The 22,992-nt window shown below is 42.1% G+C and overlaps 1 protein-coding gene and 1 long non-coding RNA gene across 2 annotated transcripts in view; one reads left to right on the forward strand and one right to left on the reverse strand.

The window, feature by feature from the left end:
* The first annotated feature begins 3,729 nt into the window (after window positions 1–3,729).
* LOC146713608 (uncharacterized) lies at window positions 3,730–9,888 on the forward strand. The gene is made up of 2 exons (XR_014918229.1): window positions 3,730–4,403; window positions 7,554–9,888. It is a non-coding gene; the product is annotated as an uncharacterized LOC146713608 (long non-coding RNA).
* A 5,440-nt stretch (window positions 9,889–15,328) lies between these two features.
* LOC146713609 (butyrophilin subfamily 1 member A1-like) overlaps window positions 15,329–22,992 on the reverse strand; it is a 33,935-nt gene continuing 26,271 nt past the window's right edge. The window contains exon 6 of the mRNA XM_085449410.1: window positions 15,329–17,526. Coding sequence (XP_085305536.1) covers window positions 17,399–17,526 — 128 coding nt within the window. The 3' untranslated portion in view covers window positions 15,329–17,398. The remainder of the gene's footprint in view (window positions 17,527–22,992) is intronic.

Genomic DNA, 22,992 nt, shown 5'->3' on the forward strand with positions numbered 1-22,992 from the left:
ATGACCAAGATAACTGTGATGATGATTTTGTTTCCATGACTTTCATCATGAATCTGTTGATCAGACTTATTCAGTATCTCTGCAGTCAGCACAGTTAAGCAGCCACAGTTTGATCATCCACCAAAATCTAAAGTCAATTTAAACAGCTCACAGGAAACTTGATTCACTGAGAGGTTTTGAAATCATGAAAAAGAAACTGGATGGTTGTAATTTACATGTGAGCTCTGAAAACATGTCACATTAGAAGGATTTCAGCCTGTAAACATCCACAGCAAACATCCACTCCCACTGAGATCTGCTACATGATAAATGTGAGAGAAATTAAACACTGATGACATTTTAACTGTGTCCCTCCTGCAGATGGAGCTCAACATCAACTAATAACACAGATGTTACTTGAAACATTTATCAGCTCAGTTTGGAAACACAGAGACTCTGAAACTGTTTCATAGTTTTTCAGTGATCAGTATTTTGACTTCTGTTCCTGTCTCCACTGATGAAGTGCAGGGGGACAGACCAAGCGAGCATTAAAAAAGTCACAATGGAAAAATATTTAACACATGACACTGGATCAACACATAAAGTTTAGTTATTAGTCAAACAGAGTTATTTACAGTTAACTAAAACTTGAGTCTGACAGAAACAGATTTATTTACCTTTCACAAAAACCAAGCAGAGGATAAAAATCCACAGAGAAACAGAACGAGACGACTCCATGAAGTCACAATGATCACAGACGATGGAGGAGAACAAACCCAGAGTGAGTCTTCATTTGTCTAGTTTCTCTCTCCTCTTCACACTCAGCCTGCAGACATAATAACTCCATGAAATCTCAACACAGACATGAAACTCATATTTTCAGATTACACTAAACTTTTACTTTGATTATACGATCATACTTGATTTCTCCTGAAAATAAAAAAAAATAAAGACACTTACCTTTCAGGCACTTGAGAAACATCACTTTTAAGCTACAACATCAATCAGGAAAGAAGAAATGTTCACTATGAATTTAATTAATTTACCAACATGTGATTAAATCTAGTTGATCAGCTGTGATAGTCTATAATCTACACAGCTGCTAATGTGACTGAGAGTGATTCTAAATAAAAGCTGTTTACCTTGAAAGCAGAAGAGCGAGTTTAAGGACACGACACAGATCAGTACAAGAACATAATGTCAGGTTAGGGCTGTGTGCAGGCAGGAGTTGTGGTAAGGAGGACCCAAAGTGCAGACGCTCAGAGTAGTGATGTGACGTTCTGTATCGAGGCTTCGAAGCTTGTGTCGAGTAATGGAGGGGGCGTTTCCTCGATGCGCGTATCGAGGCTTGCTTCTTTTATGGGAGGAGCTGAAAATGATGACGTCCGAAGCCTCGCTGCCCGGCTGTACCACGTGACTGGTTCATGAAGTGGTTTGAACTTTGCCGTGAGATATGACAGCGATATAAACCCCTCAGACTTCATTCAAAATGTAGGTGTTTGATGGAGAGTTGCGGTTAGTGAGAGTTTGGAGACAGTTTGGAGGTTTATGAGAGTGAGGAGAGAAAGTCAGGAGAGAATGGAGCCAGCTAAGAAGAGGAGGATGTCCTCCCCGGTGTGGGAACATTTTGATCTTATTCCTCCCAACAAGGTATGTAAATTTCTACAGATGTATTTTCATAATACTGATGGTGCAATACAATTTATGTTAAGCTGTCTGTACTTTTGTACAAGGTGAAGTGTTTGCTATGTGCCAGGGAGCTGGGATATAACAACAACACCTCATCCATGCTTAGGCACTACAGAGCTTTGCATGAGAATAAGGGGAACACCGATTGTGGAGCAAGACCAGGTGAGCCATCAAATGTCATGATACTATAGCATGCAGTAATGTTACTAAATGATATAACAATATTATACAACTGTAATAAGTTACGTGTGTGATATTTATATTTGTGCTTTGTCTTTATTGTCTTTCCTCAGGAGAACAATCTCAAATAGATGAAGACCTGGTCAGCATGGTGATTGAGGACTCCCAGCCATTTAGCATTGTGGAGGACAAAGGATTCAAAAGATTTGTTAAATCATTAAATCCTAGCTATGTTCTCCCCACTAAAGGTTATAAAAGCAGTGAAAATTTAGTTTTTACAGAATAAAATGTGAACAGGCAGGACTGAGGCCTCAGTCTGTAGCTGTCCATACCTCAACGTTACAAAAGCACAACCACTGTCCACACCCCAACCACTCCTCACCTCACAGTAAATGTAAATGATCATTTCCATTTTAAGCATTTCCAAATGATCATTTTCCATACTGCCAGTATAAATATACACAGTATACTGCCATCACTACAATATACATGTTTTACACACTCCTTTTGTTGTTGACATTTACAGGCTGTGTGCAAAAGGCCACACTCTTCAAATTCATGCCAACTAATATTTTTACGTCCAGTAGGTGTCCTGCTAGAGCAAATGAAGCTTCAAGAAGCTTTGCGCTGGGGTGAACCAATTGGATGAAAAGCTTCAGTGCTTCATGAAGCTTCATCTACCCATCACTAGCTCAGAGGCAAGAGTGTACTTCAAAACAGCTTTAATGCTCAGACAGACACACCAGACAGCAAGATGATGGTAGATCGCGACACAAAGAAACACAGTCCTAAAATACACAGAGAGAGCAATCAGTGAATGGGTAACAGGAGGGAAACACAGCTGGGGCAAATCAGGCCTAACGACACAAAGGAAGCAAAACCAGACGCATTTATATGAGACAGACTTGCAAAGTAAAACAGGAAACATAACACAGAGATGCGAACTTGACAAGGGGATACAGCTGACAGGGGAGACAGAGCAACTAGAGAACACAGAGACATAAACCATAAGACAGAACTCTAGCAAAGAAACCAAAGACTAGAGATAATAAATAATATAATAAACTCAAAAACCCTGGATCAACGACCCAGGCATCCTAACACATAATGACTGTAGGACGGAGCTTTGACTCTGGTACCAACCTGCAGTTTGTGTTTGGACTACTCCACCCACATTACTGCAACTGGGATTTGATTGGTTTGAAACTGAGACTGACCTGAGTCTGGGTATTTCCTCATTCTTGAGCCACTTCATGGTTTCACTTCTGCTTTTTAAAATGTTTGTGTTGATAAAAACACTTTGAGTAACTCAAACTGAAAGCACAGTGAGTTCAATGGATCGTGTTACAAAAGATGTTTGGTTATTAATCATTTATTGTTGCGTGAACATCTGAATATAAAATATATTGAGCTTAGACTTTGAATCCATTATGATTCATTTTTTATAATTTGTATTATTATTATTATTGTATCTAAAAACGTGAACATGTTTGATTCACAGAAATTTAAAGAATAGTGTCAGTCTGCTTAGTCAGTGAAGCAGAAATTGATTTTCTGACAAACATCATTCTCAAAATGTTCAGTTGTGCAGGAGAGCGCTGTTATTAGTAACTGAGTAAATGTGTAAAAAAGTTTCCAATAAAATTAGTTCTGATTGATGAGCATTGACAGCTCAACCATTTCATCCAAAAAAAAAATTGTTTCCACTTCATCAAGCTAAAGGAAGGTTTTTCAAAAGATTTTATTTATTTTGACTTTTTACTGTCTCACTAAAGTATTCAGAGTTCTGCATGCATGATGTTTTTTATGCTTAAAATCAGCATCACTGTGTCTTAGATTATTAAAGGAAATAAACTCTGTGGGAAATAAAAGTTTTGTCAGAGTATTTTTGCTTTTAAAGGTTTTATTATTCATATAATAATCAGCTAAGAGTGTTTATATTTCTGTTCTGTACTCAACCAGCTGCATATTTTAATTGCTGGCTCCCTACTTTATAACGGAAACTGCTTGCCTTCACATTATCAGTCTTTGCCTTCACATTGTCACTGTTTGCCTTCACACTAGCAGGAAACCGCCACCCACGAGTAAGAAACAACCTTGTAGAGAACACGAAGTTTTTTGATAAACCACACCTGTTTTCTTGACAAGATAAGGATGATATTTCCTTTTTTGTATGCTTCATGATGTGTATAAATAAAGCCAGACTGCACCAAGGAGGTGTGTGAGTCTCTCCCTGAGTCTCTCACCCGTGCACGTTTAAAACTGCTCTAAGTGTCTGAGTGATATTTCATTGCATCTGAGTACTTTGATAATAGAATATCTTTAACATTTAATTGGTCCTTCGAGCCGGAGTGGACATTGATATTTTTTTCAATGCTCCAATAGGAGACCTTCGTCAAGTCCTGACGTCGTGAGAAGCCCACGCTGTCGACTCCTCTCCAGGCAGAGGATAAAGTCCAGAGACGTGACGTTCGGGTTCTGGCCAGCGTTCTTATAAGAGGTCCACGACTTCAGGGGTTGATGAAGGAAACCAAAGCAACCACACAATAACTCAGGTGAATATTTAGCACTCACTCACATCTTGCGCAAAACGACTGAGGCAACCTGTGGTCTGTACATTAAATAGTTTCCCGTCAATGTATGACAGATTAATTAAGTAACATTCTCGTCTGAAAAAGGACTGGTAGAGGTTACAGCTCGCCTGAAAGAGGGCTTGGAGCAAGTTTAATGTCAAAATACGACAGGATAGTAACATTCTCGTCTGAAAAAGGACTCGTAGAGGTTACGAAGCAGCTCGCCTGAAAGAGGGCTTGGAGCAATGTAGAAAGACACAGTGTTGCCCAGAATAAAAAACTCATTACGCGTATAATCTGTTGTTTTACTGTTTTGTTGGTGGAGTAAGTTGATTTTACAGCACATTAAGGAGGCTGAACTACTCCACCGAATTGTTTACCGTTGGTTGCTCGAGTTCTGGTGGAACGGGAAAAGGTTGTGTTTCATCACATAAAATTGACACCGCTTTCAAGGCTAGCTTGAAAGTAGAAGGCCGTGTCAATAGCCTCTCCCATTCCTCGTGCCAGAGAAAGCACCACGGGTGTGTATGTGTGTGTGTAAACGTAAATATATCTATGAGCTAATAAAAATAATAAGAAAGAAAAATGGGTAATAAATCAACAAAACTCACTGCTGACGAGCAGTGGCTAGAGAAAAATGTCCAGGCACCGGACAAACTGCAGTGACTGATAAAACCCTTATTAAGTGAAAACTAGAGATCAAAGTAGTTTAAAAAGGTTGGAAACAGACCTCAACGAATAGATATAAATATAAGAAGTACAAAAATAAAATAAATAAAGACAAAATTACATTAGAACTTATTTTTAATGTATTGAAACTAATAATAGGAAGGATAACAACCTGTAAACTTATATTAACAATGAAACATAGTTGGCAAGACGTTCATGCCCAGAATGTATAAAATAAATAAAAGGAAATAATTCACACGAAAACCTTTTAAATAAAATAGAGAGATGCATAAGGTACATTAAGGCTGTGTCATTGGTCAGCCAAGGAAAGTGTGTGAAAAGGTAAATGTCTCCAGCTTGGGAAAAGGTGAAGCTGCAGATCACCCGAAGCCCTTGATGGACACAAAATAAAATATAAAATATATAATAATAAATTGCTTGGTTAGACATGCAACAGAAAGAATGAAAGTGACCGAAGGTTGGATCTGAGATGAGGCAAACAGAAGACCAGTCTAAAAAGTAGGCACAAACCTGTTCAGAGAAGAAGCAAATTTGTACAGATTGGATGAATTCTAAGTTATCTGTTTGCTGAGTAAGATGATCCCAACTATTAAATTGGCTCAGTAGTAGTATAGTAATATACACTTTTATATACACTGATAAAATGTTGTAATATACTGTTGTTATTATATGGAAAGAAAAAGATGATAATAATAAGAAGTAACCTAGTCAGTATGATGTGAGATGGACAATTGTTATGAAGTAGTCTGCATCAAGCTTAAGGTTTGCTCAAACTCAGTATAATGACATAGGAGATGAAGAAAATAAAGGAAATATCTAAACTACTTAGGTGCATAGAGGCACTTGACATGCTTGAAAACCTGGATAAAATATTACTGAGATATAGAGCACATCTATAGTAACAACTAATAAGCCAAACCCTGTAGACAACAGCTAAAGTTACAGGATTGTGAAGCTGAATTAAATATGTGGACACCGCTAAGTTGATGAGCATGTTACACATTTTCTTTTATTTTTTATTTATTTGTTTTTAGAGCAGAAGCTGCATAAAAGCCAACACATGCAGCTGTCTGTGAGCTCAGTTTTCCCTCACATGTCTGCTCTGTTTCAGTAGCAGCATTTTTCTTTTTGGGTCCTGACTCATGTATGTTTTCGGTTTTGTTTGATTATTTTATTTTGTTGATTTGGAAACAAATTCGTGACAATACTTGTTTAAAATATGTAAGATGTGTGAGATGTGTGAATTCTTTGAAAAACTAGAAATTATCTAAAAATGCCTCAAGTGAGAATGTAATGTTCCATCTATAAAAAAAAAAAAAAAAAAAAAAAAAAAAAAAAAAAAAAAATCTTGCTGGAAGTGATCACCTTGCCAAAACAATTGGCACTGTGCACATGTGGAGCACATCAAAAAGACAATTATATTGTCACAAAAGGAAATAATTTTGCAGAACAAGCAGCAAAACAGGCTGCAAACAATCGGCAGAGCTACTAGAAACCAACTACTGCCTACAAATACCACTTGATGTACTAAAAACCGAACAACAAGCTGCAACAATCACTGAACAAAACAAGTGGCTGAAATGTGGAGTAAACTGAAAGATGACTTAATGGTCTGTGATGGAAAACCTATATTAACAGAGTCATTACACAGGACAGCGGTTGTAGTGACACATGAGGTAAACACCTGTGTCAACAGGAGGGAGATATAGTATAGATAAACAATGCAATACACACTATAAATTTTGAAACTTTAGCGAATAATTTGTAAGAACATGCCTATTCTGTCAAAAAACAAAAAACAAAAAAAAACAACACAACTCACAAGGAAACTTAAGACCTAAGAGAGGCTAGTTTTCCATACAATCCACATGGATTTTATTGAACTTAACGAATGCCAAGCATCAAGATATGCTCTAGTAATTATAGATGTATTTTCAAAATGGCCAGAAATCTATCCAGTAAAAAGAGCAGATGCAATATCAGTGGCAAAGTGTTTATGCAATCACTTCATCCCCACATATGGCATTCCCAGTCTGATAAGGTCAGACAATGGAACACATTTTGTTAATGACATCATCAGCAAAGTCTCTGAAGCTCTAGGATTTAGCATCAAACATCACTGTGCATATCACCCACAAAGCGCAGGATTAGTGGAAAGAACTAACGGCACAATAAAACAGAGATTAAGAAAATGCATGGAAGAAACAGGAAGACCATGGCCTGAATGTCTAGGCCTAGTAAAGATGTGGATGAGAATAACACAAGGTTCTCAGAAACTTACACCTTTTGAAATCATCCACGGGAGAGCGTTTCCATTGCCAATTACCAGTGAACCTATTAATAAATCAATAAGGGAAACTACCCTAGCAGAATGGATGACTAAACTGTTTGAAAATAAAGAGATTGTGTTAAACAACCAACTGCCGAGTGATTTCTCTCCAGTGTCTTGCAGGTTACAACCAGGTGATTGGATCCTGATCAAAGTACTCCAGAGAAAGAATTGGAGTTCACCAAGGTGGGAGGGCCCATACCAAGTCCTACTTACCACACCCACCGCCTGCAAAATAGCAGAAAGACCATCTTGGATCCACCACAGCCACTGTAAAAAAGTGAGTGACAATCCAGACGCTTAGACGCCGGCTCCCCTGGCTTCTAGGTGATCTATTGGTGAAGGGAAGGGCTGATTGGGTATATCCCGCCCTTTTTTACTTCTCGCCAATAGTCTACTCACCAGAAGTCTAGGTGTGCCTGGTCATCATGAAGACACTTGTCCTCCTAGTGGCCAGCATTGCGCTCCTAGTGAGCCTACTAACACTCACCCAGATGAGAGGAAATAAACAACACCACCTGCAAAAAAGATGGACACATGATAATTCGCATCTACGTGACCTGAACCAAGACCATAACCACCCATGGATGAACAACGCGTGGTATAGATATGTGTATGATAGAACACGCACCGACAACAGCACGGAATGCTATGTATGTTCACATATGCCAACAACAGCCGTACACGCAACAATATATGGAAAGGCACCTGAACTTGACGAAGCGATGTGTGTGTTCAACAAAGCAACAACTGGCAATTGCACACGCAGAGATTTGATGGCAACAGGACTGACCCTAAAAGGTCAAAGCACAAAGAAAGAAGACCTAATTCCATGGTGTAGTGACACAGACGTCAAACGTGTCACGAAACCACTTTCACAACGACGTATCCTAATTGAACAGACAACCCCTTGTGCCTACAATCTGACGAACTGGAACTACACCTGCAACGAAAAACATTGGGTAAACGTCAAAGCCAACAACACAAAAAACAAATCATTCGCCATAGTTTTGCCGCCGGACATACAGCACCCAATGTGTTTCAACTTCTCCGATGGAAACAGGAAACTTGGACGAAACCGCAACTGCACACAGACACTTGACCTGACCCAATCCAAAGGAATACACACCTTCAAAAATGGAACTTTCTGGGTCTAGGGAGCCGCTTGGGCCTGCGGGCCTAAAACCTACTTCATGCTCCCACCGAACTCCACCGGTCTGTGTGCACCAGTACTAATTTCAGACCACACCTTCAAGATCACAGCAGAGACACACACGTCAAGAGCAAAACGTGAAGTTGCTGAAGTCACTGAAGTAATGCCACATGACTCAGTCTATGGATCAGATGTGCCCAAGAACTTCAAACTATGGACTGATGGTCAGAAAGTCCTCCACTCCTTGTTCCCTTGGGTAGGAGTTGGGAAAAACATGCTGAGGATCGAGACACTTGACTATCGATTTGGACTGTTTCTAAATGCTTCAATGAAAATCAACAAAGCGCAAAATGAAGAAATCGACGCAATACGCATTGTAGTGATGCAACACAGAGTCGCACTAGACATGATTCTAGCTGAAAAAGGAGGTTTGTGTGTATTGTTTGACACTACATGTTGTACATACATCCCAGACAACATACACTCACAAAACATGACCGACGCTTTGAACACCTTGAGAAAGATTAAAGATGCTGAACAACAAGACTATGTCACAAGCACTGATGATTGGTTGACATGGTTACTAGGTGGTTCATGGAAGTCCCTTCTGATTAAAGGACTTGTTGGAATAGCATTTTTGCTTTTACTGTTATGTGTTTTCACAACATGTGTAGTACCCTGTCTGAAGAAAATGGTATCAAACATGGTGACAACTTCTATCAATGCTTATGTGATGACGTCTCAAATGGAAGAAATTTTGAAAGATGATCCATACAGTAATGTTTAGTTTAATTGAACACAGGACTGTTTTATGACGTTCAAACCGAAAATGTTTAGACAAGAGGTTATGAACTGACAAAAATAACAGTACTGTCATGTGAGAAATCTAAACAACAGGAGGGAATGTCAGAGTATTTTTGCTTTTAAAGGTTTTATTATTCATATAATAATCAGCTAAGAGTGTTTATATTTCTGTTCTGTACTCAACCAGCTGCATATTTTAATTGCTGGCTCCCTACTTTATAACGGAAACTGCTTGCCTTCACATTATCAGTCTTTGCCTTCACATTGTCACTGTTTGCCTTCACACTAGCAGGAAACCGCCACCCACGAGTAAGAAACAACCTTGTAGAGAACACGAAGTTTTTTGATAAACCACACCTGTTTTCTTGACAAGATAAGGATGATATTTCCTTTTTTGTATGCTTCATGATGTGTATAAATAAAGCCAGACTGCACCAAGGAGGTGTGTGAGTCTCTCCCTGAGTCTCTCACCCGTGCACGTTTAAAACTGCTCTAAGTGTCTGAGTGATATTTCATTGCATCTGAGTACTTTGATAATAGAATATCTTTAACAAGTTTAATCCTCAAAACATTTCTTATTATCTTATTCTTATTATTTTAAATCTCAGCATCTGTTAATTATTGTTGAGGCTGAGAGGAAAGAAAGGCATTGAAACAAAAAGCCCAGGAGCATAAGATCCATATATTTGTATTTGAATGAAAAAAAAGCCCTTCACATTGAAAGGATAAAGGCTTGAATGCATTATGTCAATTTGGCATAACAAAAAATGTTAATTAAAAATAAATAAATAAATAACTTTGATGTAAAAAATAAATTGTATCCAAACATTCTGTAAAATATTCACGTACTGTATAAAAGACTTCAATACAGTGTACAGAGGCACCAGGTAGGGCTGGGCGATATGGCCTAAAATCCATATCACGGTTGTTGAGGAGTACTTGGTGAGGGCTAGTTCTTTTAGGTTCAGCCGCTAACAAGATGGTGTATCGGTCAGGATACAGGAAGGAGGACAACAGGCTTCCACTTTGCTGGATTGTCACCGCCATCTGTTTTATTTCCACTTGGATGCTCAGTGTTGCCAGCAGTCTGTAGTAACAACAAATTGCCATGAGTATATGAATATATACTAGGGCTGCACGATTAATCGTTAGAAAATCGCGATCTCGATTTATACTTATGTGCAATCTCATTTCCAAATGACAACGATTAAAAAAAAACAAAAAAACAACGACGACGATTGTACCGCATTTTGATCCGGGACGTAATCTGCATGAAAACAAGCACTCACTCTTCCTGCTCAACAAATGACAAGGGCGGAGCCTTATACCACGTGATACAGAAGCTGTGCCGTGTGATGCTAAAATTAGTAGGGAAAAAAAAACGGAGAGCATGTCAGGGATGACGAGAAAGTGACAGGAGAAAACCCGTCCCGGTCAACCACCCAAACATCAATAACGGGAACCTTATACAGCGCTTCCCTATACCCGTCGAACTCCCGCAGGCACAAAGAAATTACGGAGGCTATCACTTATCACCTGACCAAAGATATGGCTCCCATCAACACTGTGCAAAACGAGGGATTTAGGAAAATGATCAACACCCTAGACAAACGCTACACAGTGCTGTCCCGCAACTATTTTTCTATTGTTGCACTACCTGCTCTATACACGCAGTTTCGAGCAACGGTGGAGACGGAAGTTCAAGCAGTACAACATTTTGCGGCAACGACAAAACGTGAGACATTTGTTGTTTTTATGTTTATTTATTGTTTTTATGTTCAGTCTCAACTGTTACGAAGTTGATGTGCAGTTAATAAGTGCAATAAATATTTATACTGGAAAAGAAAATCGTGAGAGAATCGTGATCTCAATTCTAAGCCAAAAAATCGTGATTCTCATTTTATGCAAAATCGTGCAGCCCTAATATATACAGCAACAGCTCCACTAAGATAAACATAAGTATTAAATGAAATAAACCAACACATCCATCTGAATATACAGATAACATGACATATATAATTTGAACTATGCCAATCTTACATCTCTTGCTCCAAACACAGAAAGGACACAATTAAACACAGTGAGAATGTCATACATAGCCGAAACATCCACTCTAACTGTGAACAAAGGGACTTTGGTGCCATCGTGTGGCCGAATAAAATGACTACATAATGGCGGCGGCCAGCGGCACATGCCTTTAATCACGAGATGAAAAAATGCGGTGCTACAACGCAGTAGAACGTAACTAAAGCCGCGGCAAAACATCAGGATCAGAAAATAAACATATTTAAGGAAACTTACTTCCAGTCATGAACTCGGAGCATCACCGTGAAGGATGGCAACCAGGAACACAGCTTACGTGATGAGGTAAAACAGAACTACCACGGAAAAAAATCTCCCCTCCTCGAGTAGCAGCGCGTTACCCCCAACTTCTGCCTATGTCATTTCCTACGACTCCACCCCACACAATATTGCAGAACATAGACATAAAATCCCAGAGCCTTTTATTCAACGGTATAATTTGAAGCGGTAATGATATATATCACGATATATTCTTTTCTTCTGTATAACGTATTTTACACACTAAAAGGCACACTTAAAATCCTTTAATTTTCTCAAAAATCGACAATGTGCCTTAACCCTTGTGCGCCCCCAGCCGGTCGGGGGAGGGGTGGGGTCCCGAGAGCCATCACCCAATAAGCACGAGCGGGGTCGCGAGAGACCCCCCCTCCTCTCCCCGCTCATCTCGGTACGGGGAGAGGATTACAGAGAAAACCCCATCACCCAATAAGCACGAGCGGGGTCGCGAGAGACCCCCCCCTCCTCTCCCCGCGCTGTCTTTTCATCTCGGTACGGGGAGAGGATTACAGAGAAAACCCCATCACCCAATAAGCACGAGCGGGGTCGCGAGAGACCCCCCCCCCTCCTCTCCCCGCTCATCTCGGTACGGGGAGAGGATTACAGAGAAAACCCCATCACCCAATAAGCACGAGCGGGGTCGCGAGAGACCCCCCCCCTCCTCTCCCCGCTCATCTCGGTACGGGGAGAGGATTACAGAGAAAACCCCATCACCCAATAAGCACGAGCGGGGTCGCGAGAGACCCCCCCTCCTCTCCCCGCTCATCTCGGTACGGGGAGAGGATTACAGAGAAAACCCCATCACCCAATAAGCACGAGCGGGGTCGCGAGAGACCCCCCCCCTCTCTACACTCTCTACACCCTCCCTCCCCGTGGCGCACAAATTATTGATTTGTTTTGTTTTTGTACAAAAAAAAAACCACCACCACACGAAATGCAGTAATAATCGGGTTCATATAGGTTTATTGTAAGTGCGGTAATACAAAAAAAAAGGCAAAAACAAAAGTGTATATTTGTTTTGTTTGTACAGGAAAAAAAAACACATCCAAAACACAATCCCCTCCCCCCAAAAAAAATACACCACTACCTTACCCACCCCACCCCACACCGCCGTCGTCGTCATCATCCCGGCCTCTCGTTCTTCTCTTCTTCTTCTTCTTCTTCTTCTTCTTCTTCCTCTTCCTCTTCCTCTTCTTCTTCGGGGTACCACAGTCTAAGAGTGGCGGCCTTTCGCCTCTCGTCCGCGTCGTTGGTGTCGCACCACAGCAGACAGTCGCCGCCGCCGCGGTTCTTTCCGTCGGGCCCCGCGCGAAAGACCTGTCCCACGCGCGGAATAGCGGGCATCAGCTCGTCGACCATCCGTCCGAAAGCGCCGCCGCGGTCGCCGTCATCGCCATCGTCGTACGCGCACATGTGCCAAACGTGACGCAGAAGCTTCTGCTTCCCGACCTTTTCGTATTGGAGGTCAGGGAGCTGCTGCTTCTGCTCCCCGGCGGCGACGACCCACCTAGGCCCAAAGTACTCCTTGTAAGCCCGCCACAGGCGCTCGGCGAGCGCCTCCGCGTCCACGGTCGTCTCACGCTCCACGTGGGCTTCCAACAGCAGCGTTAGGCGCGATCCCACCGAGGCCGCTCTGTCCACGTACGCGTACCAGCGGGTCCAGCCGGACAGCAAAGCCTCGATCCCGCAGTCGAGCCAAAACTGCACCATGTGCAACCCGTCGAGGCACAGCTCGCCGAGGTCCTGCAGGTCGAGGAAGTCCACGGCGTCGGGCGCCATTTCGCCCCACTCGTCCGGGTACCTGATCCTCCGCAGCATCCCGCCGGACACCAGGTGCTTCTTCACGATCTCGTCGGCCCAAGGGTTATACACCGTGAAAGGCTTCGCCATCTCTCCGCCGGGGAAGGCGAGCCTCGGGTGCGTCAAACGTACGCTGCGCACTATTGCTTGCCGCCGCAACAACGCCGCCGGCTGCTGCTGCTGCCGCTGCCTCTTCTGTCTTTCTTTCTTTTTTGGCGGGTACCACAGCCTAGCCGTCGAGGCCTTTCGCTCCTCGTCCGCGTCGTTGGTGTGACACCAGAGAAGAAAACCAGAGTCTCCTTCGCGTCGTCGTTCTTCTTCGGTGCCCCGACAGCAGACCTCTCCCATACGCGGCATCGCGGTCATCCGATCGTCGACCGCCCGCCCAAAGCCGCCTAGCTCCACGGAGACAACGCTCGTCGTCATCATCATCAGTTCACCCCGTCGGCGTTCGTACTCGCTGTCCCCGTACGTAACTTCGGGTTTGCGCGTATCCTCCGGCCGCCCCGGTTGCTTCACGACCCATCGCCAGCCGAAGTATCTCTTGTAAGCGAGCCACAGCTTCCTCGATAGGTCCTCGGCGTCCTCCGCCGTCTTGTCCTCTCCGCCGTCTAGCAGCAGGGTCAGACCCCACCACCGGCCGCCTCCCGCTCCTCCGGCGGCCGCCCGATCCACGTGCGCGTACCAAGTCCACCCGTCCACGAGCGACTCGAGCTTACCGCGGATCCAAAAGTCCGCCATCTGCAAGCCGTGCAAACACATGTCGACCACGCCGTCTTTCAGCTCCTCGATGCTAGCTATCTTCTTCTTGTCGTGCTTCTCGCCTCCTCCTCGGGGGTCGACCGAGGCCAACAGCAACGGGTTGGCCGATACGTGTGTGTTCATGATGTCTGTGGCCCAAGGGCTACACAGGAACATGAACGGACTGCGTATCTCGCCGCCCGGCATCCCCTTACTCGGGTGCTCCAAGCGTACGCTGTAGTAGACGCAGCGGCGCGACGACGACGACGACGACATGGCAAGCGCAGCGCAGTACACACCAATCCCCAACAACAGTGCAACAGCAGCAACACAAACCCTCTCGCACACGTCCGCTTGCTAACTAATAACACTTGTGTGGGTGTGTGGGTGTGGTTTCGTCTGTTCGGCCAAGAGGGCCCCGGGTTTTTTTTTTTAGAAGGGGCGTTTTATGTTTTTCCAGGTGATTTGGTTTTATGTGTTTTCGCAGACCAGTCACGCCGAGGCGAGGGGAAAATAAAAAAAAAAGACACCAAGCGTAACACAAAAACAAAAGGACACGTTTTTATTTTTTGTTTGTCAGTGAAGAACCACGAACAGCAGTGTGTGTGTTCATATTCATTTATTTTATGTTTTTTGCGGAAATCATACAGCCAACAAACAACAACAACAAGTCGCGCACCCCTGGGGTCGCACCACAGGCACACAAGGGTTATGTATGAATTCTGGTTGTGCTGACCTTGAACCGAGTTTATGTTGTACATAGCACGCAGAAATCTGTCAAAAATGTTTTAGTACAACTTTGGTAAGCTATGAAGGCGCACCGCTTGATGAATTGTTGGAGCATTACAGCTACTGTAGTCAGGAGCCTCGCGGATTAATCTGGGTCCTAAACTCCGTCCCTTCAGGTCCCAAAGTCAAACAAACTCTGCGGCATCACTGAGAGTTAAAAACTGTCTAAATTCTTTCATCTGTAATAAAATGATCAGCGTTGGTTCTTTACCAGGTGTAAATATGAAGTTTAACATCCAGGCATCCATGTAAACAGAATTTATTAAATTCATAGGAGTTAGAAGTTAGCAGGAAGTTAGCTCGCTAGCTTACATCTAAACATGATATAGCATGTTCTGACTGAGAGATTTCTAAAAACATTAAAAACGTACAGCTCTGCTATCACTTCCAACATAAATGAAGACAGAAAACTAAACAGTAGTGACATTTGTAGGGTTGCTGAAGTTGGACTAGCTGGTATATAATGATGTCCTACGTGATCGCTAGCAAAACAGCTATGTTAGCATAACATTAGCACAGTGAAGCTGAAGGATGAACGCCAACTTTTTTTCCACTCGATAAAAGTTAACGTGAGGGTTTCTGGTAGTTAGGGACAAATGCAATTGCATGGCCGGATGCTATAAACGGACCAAACTTCAGTCAGGAGAACAACTGAGATAATCCATCGACAATATGAGGTTAGTCATTATTATACTGCAACAACATGGGAATAGAGCAGCTGCGAGAGAATTCAGCACTAATGAATCAATGGTAGGGAAGCACTGTTTTTGGCTTTCCCCATTTTCCAAAAGTGCTTCGTTTCGTTGCTATTACTGTCACCCGGCATAATTTGCAGATTATGTTGTTTGCAGCCGCTGCAGTGCTTTCGACCAAAACAGGCGCAGCTTGATGACACCATCAACATGCGCTATCGCAGTAGAGCGGTATAGTCAAAATCTCTACCGTTGGCCAAATTTATATCGTTTCTACCATATACTGTTTATACTGCCCACCCCTAGCACCAGGTTTAAAACTAGTAATACCAAGGAACAGTTTACAAACATGTCCTTTCAAACTTCCACTTTGATGGTTTGAATCTGATGTCAACATTTCATCATTTTCTTAGAAATTTGTGAAATAACGTGATAACAGAAGGTTTATACAGAGAGACAACAAAGAGAATAATGTAGCAGTTATCACAAGCACAAATAATGAAAAAAAAATACTGTTATGTTGATATTGTATCATGTAAACGATAACATATTTTTGTTATAAGCCTTCGTTATGAATTAGCCGAATTTTCAAATTTGTCAGGAATTGTAAAAGTTGGAAGTAGAAAAAAAATAACAACTCTTTTTAGTTTAAGACGTTGGGCAGACAAAAAGAGACACTACAAAAAAAAAGTATCAATCAGGAGAGTGGTTAATTCAACAAACTATGGTGTTGCTGACCTTTAGCTCTTTGAGACAACTACCAGTTACAATAAATGTTGCAATTCATTATTCACACTATGAATGACTGGTCTTTTGTAATAATAAACAATGGTTTCAAGCATCTTCTTATGTACCAAATATTATCAGTTCAAAGTTCAACATATGTTGCACTCTCTATGGCAGAGGAAAAATACATATCAGCACACAAGTATAAAGCAAACAACAATGCTCTAACTAAGGCTATGTCCACACGTACCCAGGTATTTTTGAAAAAGCAGATTTTTCTATGCGTTTGCACCTTTCGTCCACACGTAAACGGCGTTTTTGGTCACTGAAAACGGAGATTTTTAAAAACTCCGGCCAGGGTGGATATTTTCTAAAACTCTGTTTTTGCATTTACGTGTGGACGAGAAAAACGGAGAAAACGCAGAAAACGCAGCGTCAAAGATGTGCGCCATGTTATTGTTTTGGTGAAATGAATTTCTACAATACTGTTACTGTTAATTGTACTCTCTGCAGTGTTTAAATGCTTACATATACACACGCATTTACTGTCCCTCCACACATACGACTCGGTTCTGCTTCTATGCCCCAGCTTTGTTTACTTTTTCCCACCGAGGCTTCTAGACTTCTGATTGGCCAACATTTCTACACGGTTAGGAATATAGCGCCACCTGCTGCTTTGGCATGTTCCTAGCAGCATTTTCCTTCATTTCTGCCTTTACGTGTGGACGGGATTATTTTTTAAAACGAAAACGGAAAATCTCCATTTTCAAAAATGCCCGTGTACGTGTGGACGTAGCCTAACAGTTTCCTTATAGTTTTTTACTTAAGAAAAACAAAAAATTCATGTCCATGACCACAAACCAACACAGTTTATTTGAGATTAATTTATGTTCTGCTATGAAACCAAGCTGTTGGACAAGTTGTCAGGGTTTGGCTGTTCTTGCTCTTCTCTCAACGGAATGTCTTGTTGCTGTTCCACTTGCTCATTGTTTGGATGATCATTTTGCTCTCCAGTTTGTCTTCCTGTGGAACATAAAACAAGTTATTTGCCTCTCAAAATCGATCATTATCATTGTATGTTCTTTGTGCAGACTGCTCAACATGTGGTGTAGCTTACAATCTCACATCTTAGATTATGTAAACCAGAAATATCTGATATTGAAAGCAATTAAGACTAAAAACAGAAATTATTAGTATGTTTAATTCAACATGCATGATGGTGTTTTTTTTTTTTTCCTTTGAGAGGAGAGGGTCAATAAAATTCACATTGAACAGCTTTTACCTATTTCCGGTAACCAAGCACTACACCTTTCAGTTTTACGATATGTCATATATTTATATTCTTTTAGCAGGCTTATATTTGAACTTTTATTTTTCGACCTAAATGAATGATCAAGATCATGTAAATAGAAGACTCTTGTAGGTCTCACATCAGAAACCTTTTGTCAAGCAGGTGTATTCATGTCAGTTTGATTTATGTTTATTGCCACCCAACTTGTAAGTGATTTTAATAAATTTACCTCATTGAACTTTTTACTTGATTGTTTACAGATTGCATTGAGGAACGTTAGAATGAAAACTGATAGTGGGTCAAGATTTTAGAAATGTTATATGACAGGAACTGTGGCCAACATTTCTATTTCTATTGCTATATATCAACCTACTAAAATGAATCTGAAGTGAAAAAGTACTATAACATACTGTAACTGTAGCATATCTATCATTATTATTATCATAACTACATAAACTTATACAGCATAACTGAGAAGAAAGTACTTTTCCTTTTACATATCTACATTCAACTTTACACCACTTTGCAAAAAAAAATTAAAAAAAATTAAAAGTGCAGAAGAAGAAACGTGAGCCAACATCAGTGCAAAGGCCACCAAAAACTGCTTTGACCAGTCACGCTAACAGTATGTTTATCATACATAATTAAAAGCATTTACTGCCTGGGCGTTTTGCCTCTGAGCCAGAGAGAGGAGGTCCATGGCGCCATGTAAAATGTATTGGGTAGAAACCACCGAATAACTGCAAAGAGCCTCTATACTACTCGTGCCAACTTTCAGGCCCAAAGCTCTTGCAAGAACGAACCCAAAACAAACAGGACAAGAGGGTCCGTATAAGCCAGAATAAAGTTTATTTTTTTAAGAGAAAACACAAAACACTGTAATTCATTATTATCAGGATGTCCTAAAAACTCCCTGAAAAGCCTTCAGTTAATCCAAAATGCTGCAGCAAGAGTACTGACAGAGAGAGAGCATACTTCTCCTGTTTTGGCTTCCCTTCATTGGCTTCCTGTTAAATCCAGAATTGAATTCAAAATCCTGCTCCTCACATACAAGGTCTTAAATAATCAGGCCCCATCTTACCTTAATGACCTTGTAGTACCATATCACCCTATTAGAGCACTTCGCTCTCGCTCTGCAGGCCTACTTGTTGTTCCTAGAGTATTTAGGCTGTCCACCAGCGTGTCCTCTGTTGTTGACTTGGCTGTCTCTGACCACTACTGTGTGTTTTTTAACATCACCGGTTTTATTTAGCGGGAGACCTCGGTGCGAACTGTGAGGAGGCGCTATTGAAGGATATAAAAAAAAACAACAACAGCAATAGAATAATATTAAACACAAAGTGAACCGTCTTCCTTCATTAAATAGGTTCTTTTAGATGTTAAGGAGGAATTGACTTAACCAGGCTGGCGGAGAATGAAGACAACCGGACACCTGCAGCAGATGGGGAATCAGTGAACTTTTATTGAGACAGAGACAACCTCTCAATACAGTTCACATCAGAAGATTCCTCATATTTGCTGTGAGGATGGGTATATATTCTCTAAAACTTACAGGAGGGGGTTGTGAGGAAAGTGCTGCATTAGCAGAAAAACAACTCCATAAAAGGAAAGCGGCCTTGGGTGTTCTAGCCTCTTCGCTTGCAGATATCTTCCACCTGCAGGATGAGGCGATCGCTTCTTATCGCTCTCAAGGCCAAAGTCGTGAGCACACAGTTGCACAGTAACTTTAAAGCTGTGAGCACATTTTTATTACACAGTTGCACAGTAACTTTAAAGCTGAACAATATTTAAAGCTGAATAATGTTTGATCAGATTATATTTTCTTCAAATCCCCCTTTTGACCCATCTTAAATGGGTCAACACACAAAAATAAGTAACATTCAAAGGAACACAGAGACGTGTCGAAGCCTGGCTCGAAAAACTCCTCGGGTCTTATCATTTGTTTTTATCTGTCATTGCAGATGAGGAGAAAAGAGTCCAGGCACCACCCTGCCCAGGGGTCGGCTGCAAGCAGTCTCGGTTCCCGATGAAAGCAGTAACAGCTGTCCTGCACAAAAGGATACAACGAGTCAGTGCAACCAGGGTAGTGACACAAAATTAACAGTTCCTGTAACTCAGCAACCAAAAAGCATAAGTAATGATAAAAATGTGGAGAGTACAGAGTATACTATAATAATGAGAGATATAAACGTGAAAATGTGGAAGAATAAATCAACCGTAAAATAAACTCAGAACGGTAACTGCTAAGGACATTCAAAAGTGAATATGGTAAAACGTGAGGAAGGGGTGTGGAAAAAAAAACAATTTATATCCAGTGGTGGGAGTACACATTCGCTCAGGCTTAAGTCCGGAGACCCTGAGAACATCGCTTAACCCTCACAACCCGACCAGACACAGTTCAACCAGATATATCCTTCAAGAGGAAGTGGGTGAGGGAAACAATTGATAACAAGTCTAATACAAAACACCACAGAGAAACAACCATTCTAGAAGCATTTAAACAAGAGAAAGACGATAATGTTCGTCACCCTCACGATCAGAGTTTTCATCATCCGTTGGCGAGGAGGTGGGAAGTTGACTAGCCAATAAAGGCATCTGCCGGGCGAGATCCTTATCCTCAGGAGTGAAAGCTGTAACAATCAGTCTCTGGAAGAGGGATCGAATGCATGGAATACAACAGCAACCGCAGGTGACTAGGATAGCAACAAAAACTGAGATGGAAACTAGGATGGAAGCTACAAGGGCCTTATATTTGCCAAACATGTTAAGCCAAGAGTCCCACATGGCAGTATCAACGCCCGAGTGTTCCTTCATTTTAACAGTAAGAGCTGTGAGACCAGTAATAGCTTTAGTGAGGGAACCATCAGGAGCTGTGTTATTGGGGATATAGGTACAGCACTCCTGACCAAAAAGGCTGCAGACTCCGCCTCTTTCTGCGAGGAGAAAATCCGTTGCGACCCTGTTTTGGAAAGCCATTAGGGAAGTGGCAGATAACTGTGCATGCACAGCTTCAAAACCATCTCGAGTGTAATTAGCTAACAGTTGCACATTAAAGTGAATGTAGTTAATTCTGTCTACATTCGCATTTATTTCAACCATCCAAAGTATCGAGGCCCATCCTGCTTTAACCTGGTCTCGCAGTTTATATTCATCGGGGACCCCACGGGGTATACCTACAGCATCAATATAGGTTGGATTATGAGCTGAACCTGGGATTAGAGAACGTTTAGAGCGGCGTTCAGAGGAGGATGGGAGGCCAACTTCGTGTACTTCTATAGAGAGATCCACTGGAGTGACTAAAACAGGTAAAATAAGAGTTATGAGAGCGCAAAGACCTGACGCATCCCGAGGGAAACCATCATATAACTTGTTTTTGCCACACCACCACCACAAATCAGCCCTAGCCGTAGGTCGGAAGTTTGGTTTCATAACTGTCATTTCAGTGCACCAAGAAGAGTTCAAGCTACCTAGTTTTACTGCATTGCCAGTCAGGTTAATACAAGTGAAATTGTTCACAGCTACATCTGAAGAAAAGAAAGGCGGTTTATTAGAGACTGAGCGTTGAGTTTTAGGAAAGTGGTTTTCCAGATATGAGCAATGACCTCGTTTTGTATTGTTCATAAGATGCAGGAGGCATGCACTATTGACTGGCGCCGGTACAACTCGTAAAGTGGGGCGGGCTCCCATACATACTATGCAGTCGGAAGCCGTCTTGTCAGCAGCTTGTTCAGCTAGTAGTAACCAGTTGTTTGTTGCTCCAGAAATACCGGTTAGAATTTGGAAGAGGTCATCTTTAGACATTTTATTTGTGTCTACAATGCGTATTCGGCCGTTTCTCCCCCCGTTTGTATATGTCACCGGAGGGCCATTAAAGGTGGGATTATCATCTCTAACTACAGAGCTTGGAACTGCACCAACGCTAGGGCATATTTCCATTTGCCAATACAGGGCGGTGCGATCAGTCCAAGGGGCAAGTATAAATTGTTGACAGGAGGTCAAGGCCAGATCCTTTAGGGTAAAAATTAAGCCTGAAAGATCCGGTTTTTTTGCTATTCTGAGCATATTTTGGTTTCTCCAGTGCAAAGCCTGACCCCTAGAGTGCTTGGACCAATCGAGGTCCGTTTCTGACACTAAACTGGACCACTTCCACTGATGCCAACCTCCCAGGGTTATATACCACACTGAGGAGGAGAGATGTACTGCAAGGTTAAAAAGATCCCCCCCTTGGTCTTTGGTGACGGGAGTGACTGGGAAGCTAGCGAAATCTATTTCAACTACCCAACTTTTATTGTTGGGGACACAGAGAGTAATCATTCTAGTCGTACTTGGGGTACAGGAGGTCACCGTGTCTCGTTTCTTTCTAACTCGATCGGGCGTGGGCAAAACTGGAGAGGAAGTGGTGGGCAAGACCCCAGGGGCTACATTTGTCAGATTGGAACTTTCAGAAAGGGGCGAAGCTTTTGAACTTGAAGGTGTCAGAAGTGTCGGGGGCCCTTCACAGATCAGGATTATGCCAATGGGAATGAGACCCAGGGCCAGGAAGCAAACAAAGACGCAACATCTTTGCCTGCCTGTCATTTCAGGGGGAAAGGGCCAAGACATGTTTACTTAGCTTGGATGTCGTCTAATAGAGGATGATGGGGCACAGAAAGGTGGTCCAGTTCCCCCCACCTCGCCAAGGGCGTGTTCTAGGAGTTAAAGAGCAACAAAAAGTATCAGTGACACAACTTTAAATGAGCTTTCAGTGGTTAAAACTATTGCAATGTAAAATGTAAATCTTAAAAACTCAAGCCAATATAAAAGCAAAGTCATAAAAGATGTTAAAAATAGAAAAATAAAAATGTTTAGTTCAGTATTAAGAACACCCCCTTTTGTAGCCAGCCGGCTTGTAGGTTGAGCTTTGGCTCCCTCAAGTGGTTGGTGATGCTGTTGCAGCTCCTTCTGACAGGTCCTTCTGCACCTCTCTCAAGGTTCTTCCTGGTTCGGTGGCAGCAGCGCACTGTGTGTAATGAAACCAGGTGTCACCTTTACCTTCGAGCCTGACAGCGTGGGAGGTCCGCTCTGTTATGCGGTAAGGGCCTGTCCAGCGAGGCTCAGCCCACTTTCTCTTTGTGACTTTCAGGAGGACGTAGTCCATTCCAGGTGTAGCCGCCTCTTTCAGCTCTTGCTGGTTTCTTTCAGCGACCTGTGAGGAAAAC

The sequence above is a fragment of the Copadichromis virginalis genome, linkage group LG3 (assembly GCF_057382275.1).
Source record: "Copadichromis virginalis isolate Kocher_CV1m ecotype Utaka linkage group LG3, C_Virginalis_male_GT1.1, whole genome shotgun sequence".
In the NCBI taxonomy this organism is placed as follows: Eukaryota; Metazoa; Chordata; class Actinopteri; order Cichliformes; family Cichlidae; genus Copadichromis; species Copadichromis virginalis.